At 56.4% G+C, this 3,717-nt stretch overlaps 1 protein-coding gene across 1 annotated transcript; it reads right to left on the bottom strand.

Annotated features, from left to right (window-relative positions):
* Nucleotides 1-205: 205 nt before the first annotated feature.
* On the bottom strand, nucleotides 206-3,142 carry SOX11 (SRY-box transcription factor 11). Its single transcript, XM_087823316.1, has one exon. It carries the CDS (start codon nucleotides 3,112-3,114, stop codon nucleotides 1,804-1,806), a length of 1,311 nt encoding a protein of 436 aa, XP_087679442.1. The 5' UTR covers nucleotides 3,115-3,142; the 3' UTR covers nucleotides 206-1,803.
* Between the last annotated feature and the right edge of the window lie 575 nt (nucleotides 3,143-3,717).

The raw sequence follows: 3,717 nt of genomic DNA, 5'->3' as shown, positions 1-3,717 counted from the left end.
GCAGGGAGAACCCTCCTCCGGTTTTAATAACGAGCCACGGAAGGAAGAGGCGAGAAAGCGGCCTGCCGGTGAGCGCCCTGCAGCCTAGCCCTCCAAATGTCCAGTCCTCCGCCACTCCCACCCGCGCACAGCAGCCTTGTCACCAAAGGCGCTGCCGCAGCAGGACCTCCGGCGTGACTGCCATAGAGACTATTGGCGATGCGACTTTCTATCAGTTCCAGCTGATTTATTAAAATTGTCAAGATACAGACTTCCAGCACAAAAAAATAAAAATAAAAAAATAAAAACCAGGCAATGATGTCAACAGTGCATTGAGTCTGCTTTGCCACCATTTGCTACAAAATATGCAGATGGTCTGAACTTTATTTAGATTATATTGCACAAAATGAGAACCTTTTTAAACTATGTGCCTTTTTTCTTTTGCTAAAAAATCGAGAATCCAGTTTTAAACCTTCCATCTGGGGCCCCACCCACATATCACAGCGTCTGGGATACATAAAGTCCTACTATAGTACAGTACATATACAGTCTTTAAACTAAGGTAACAGCTCTGAGGTCTATATCACCATTTTCAATAAATCTTTACCTACAAATATTGAACAAATCTCTACTATAGCTGTACAAAAAAAAAGTTTGCTTTTTTTTTTTCTTTAAACCACAAGGCCTTTAGATGCAAGGATTATTTTAAAAATTTAATCCTTTTAAACCAGGACATAACGTACCAACATACTTGCATGCTAAAAAAAAGAGGAAAGAAAAAAAAAAGAAAAAAGAAATGGAAAGGGAAGAAGTGCCTGAAAGTCTCACTGGAAACAGCAAGATGCTCCCTTTTCACTGTACAAAAATACGCCTGAAAATATATTAATTTTTAAAAAAGACTGAGGTCTGTTATGTATCAAAAATGTTTCAATACCTTTTGTACTGAGGTCTAGGCTGTCCGGTGTTCAATCAAGGAGGTATAAGGGAACAGTTACAAAAAAAAGTTGGCAAGTAGAAATCACATTTGTAAAACCATAAACAATTTGATCTGAAAAGTAAACTCTGATCTTAAGTCAGTTCACAGTTTTTTTTTTGTAAGCGTTTGTACAGTCTGCATTTTTTTTTTCAAGCTCCCTGCAGTTTTGTTAAGAATCGGATGCATAGAAGACATCAGTTTTCTCCCTCCAAAATAAAATAAAATAAAATAAAAAAGTTGCAATGGTCCCTTTTTTGTTTTTTTGTGTTTGCTTTTTCTTAAAAAAAAAAAAAAAAAAAAGAAAAAGAAAAAAAAAAGGTCACCAGTTCTTTAAGATCTCTTAAGGAAAAAAATAAAATAAAAAAATCTCCAACCAACTCCCTAGCGTAACAGTTGTGCTGCCAAAAGGGTCCTCTGCAGACGTCTTCCAGACTTCAAAGACCGACAGGCTTCGAACCGCGCCTTCCGGAGCGGGTCCTCCCTCCCCTCCCCCGCCCCCTCCGCCTTTGTTGCAATCACGAATTTCAGGAGAAAGAAACAGTAATTACAAAAACACATTGGGGGGCGGGTAAAAATCACAACTCCAGACTAGGTATGCAACTACCTTGAGACACGATCAAGGAGGGGGGTGGGGGGGGCGACCAAAAAAGGACAGGAAAAAATCTTTAAAAACTACTCATTTCACTTAAACTCCACCAAAAATTTCATCATCCTTTCCAATTCCTTTGTGTCACGACATCCTATCCACATGAGCATCTCCTCTCCCCTCCACCCGGCCGCCGCGGCGTCCTCGCGAGGACCCGGGCGCGGCGCCCGCGGGGGACGCGGGGGACGCGGGGCGCGCGCGCTCAGTAGGTGAAGACCAGGTCGGAGAAGTTCGCCTCCAGCCAGTCCCCCGCGATCATCTCGCTCAGCTCGGGCGTGCAGTAGTCGGGGAACTCGAAGTGGGAGCCCAGGCTGCCCTCGCTGAACGAATCCAAATCTTTATCCACCAGCGACAGGGACAGGTTCCCCGCCGCCGCGCCGCCCCCCAGCTGCTGCTCGCCCGCGCCCGGGGCGCTCTGCGAGAAATTCAAGCTCAGGTCGAACATCAGGTCGTCGGCGTCCTCGCCGCCGCCGCCGCCGCCCGAGGACGAGCAGGAGGAGGTGGAGACGGAGCGCGAGGACGCGGGCGACAGCGCGGGCTGCGCCAGCGGCGGCGGGTGCTGCTTGGTGATGTTCTTGAAGCTGTAGTAGAGGCGGCTGCCGCCCCCCGCGCCCGAGGCCGCGCCCGCCCGCACCTCCTCGTACAGGCTGGCGCCCTCGGGGGACTCGGCCGCGCTGCTCAGCGTGGGGCTGGCGGGCACTTTGGCGACATTGTAGCGTCTCAGCAGCTGCGGCGCCTGCTGCCCCGGCGGCTGCAGGAGCTGCGGGTGCGCGGGCTCCTCGTCGTCGTCGTCGGCCTCCTGCTTGATCCGCAGCTGCAGCTCGTCGTCGTCGTCCTCGTCGTCGTCGTCGTCGTCCAGGAACACGCACTTGACCGCCTTGGCCGCGCCGCCGCCGCCCGCGCCGCCGACGCGCAGGCTGCCGAGCACGTAGTCGTCGCCCGCGCCGCCCGCGTCGCCCGCCTGCGCCGCCTTGCCCGCGCCCGCCTTGGCGCCGCCGGCCGCGGGGGCCGCGGGGGCCTTGGGCTTGCCGCACTTCTTGCTGGAGCCCTTGGAGGGCTTGGCGCCGCCCGCGCCCGCGCCGCCCGCCGCGCTCTTCTCGGGGCTCTGGCTGGCGCTGGGCTTGGCCGCGGGGTCCATCTTGGGCTTTTTCCGGGGCCGGTACTTGTAGTCGGGGTAGTCGGCCATGTGCTTGAGCCGCAGCCGCTCGGCCTCGCGGATGAACGGGATCTTCTCGCTGTCCTTCAGCATTTTCCAGCGCTTGCCCAGCCTCTTGGAGATCTCGGCGTTGTGCATGTCGGGAGACTGCTCCATGATCTTCCGGCGCTCGATCTTGGACCACACCATGAACGCGTTCATCGGCCGCTTGATGTGGCCCGACGCCGTCTTGCACCAGTCCGGGTCGCTCTCGTCCAGGGCCACCGGGCTGCACGCCATGAATTCGCCCTCCTCCGTGTCCAGCGCCTCCCGGGGCAGGTTGCTCTCGGCTTCCAAGCCCTCCGCCTGCTGCACCATGGTCCGCCGCGGGGCTGGGAGCTCCAACTCGGGGCGCTCGGTCTCGTGCGGAGGTCCCCCTCCCCCTCTCGCCCCTCCACCTTCCCGGGCAACTTGCAAAGTCCTCGGCGCCCTGCGGCCGCGGCTCCCCCCCTCCCCCCCGCCCCCCCTTCCAGGCTGCACACAGCGGCTGCAGCGGCTTCCGCGGCGATGGCCGCCCGCACGCGGGGGGGCTGCAGCCGCGACGGGCGAGGCGGCGGCGGCGGCGGTGGTCGAGGCAGCCCCGGACCCCTCTCTCCGGCTCGTGGCTTCCGCCGCTAACGCCGGACCCCAAGCACTCCCAGGCGCGCGCGCTCTCCTTCTGCAAAAAGTTGAGGACTCTCTCCCAACTAGTTATCAGGGTGTCATATGGGTGACATCACTCTCCGGACCAGCCAATGGCTGGCGGCCGGCTCCGCCCATCTCCCTTTATTAACTCCGTGGCCCCGCCTTCCCCCCTCCTCCTCCCCCCCCCCGTGGGGCTGCTTAGCAAAGATGGGGGGTGGGGGCAGGAGGCATGTCTAGAAATATGTTATTTTTAAAAAATCCGCGTGTGTGTACAGATGCGCCCCTCCCCGGGATGCT

This window comes from Miniopterus natalensis, chromosome 13, assembly GCF_054644295.1.
Source record: "Miniopterus natalensis isolate mMinNat1 chromosome 13, mMinNat1.hap1, whole genome shotgun sequence".
In the NCBI taxonomy this organism is placed as follows: Eukaryota; Metazoa; Chordata; class Mammalia; order Chiroptera; family Miniopteridae; genus Miniopterus; species Miniopterus natalensis.
The sequence above is the reverse complement of the archived record's forward strand: the minus strand, read 5'-3'. Positions and strand labels throughout refer to the sequence as shown.

Coding starts and splice junctions, on each gene's coding strand:
- SOX11 (XM_087823316.1), bottom strand. CDS start 3,114: ATGGTGCAGCAGGCGGAGGGCTTGGAAGCCGAGAGCAACCTGCCCCGG.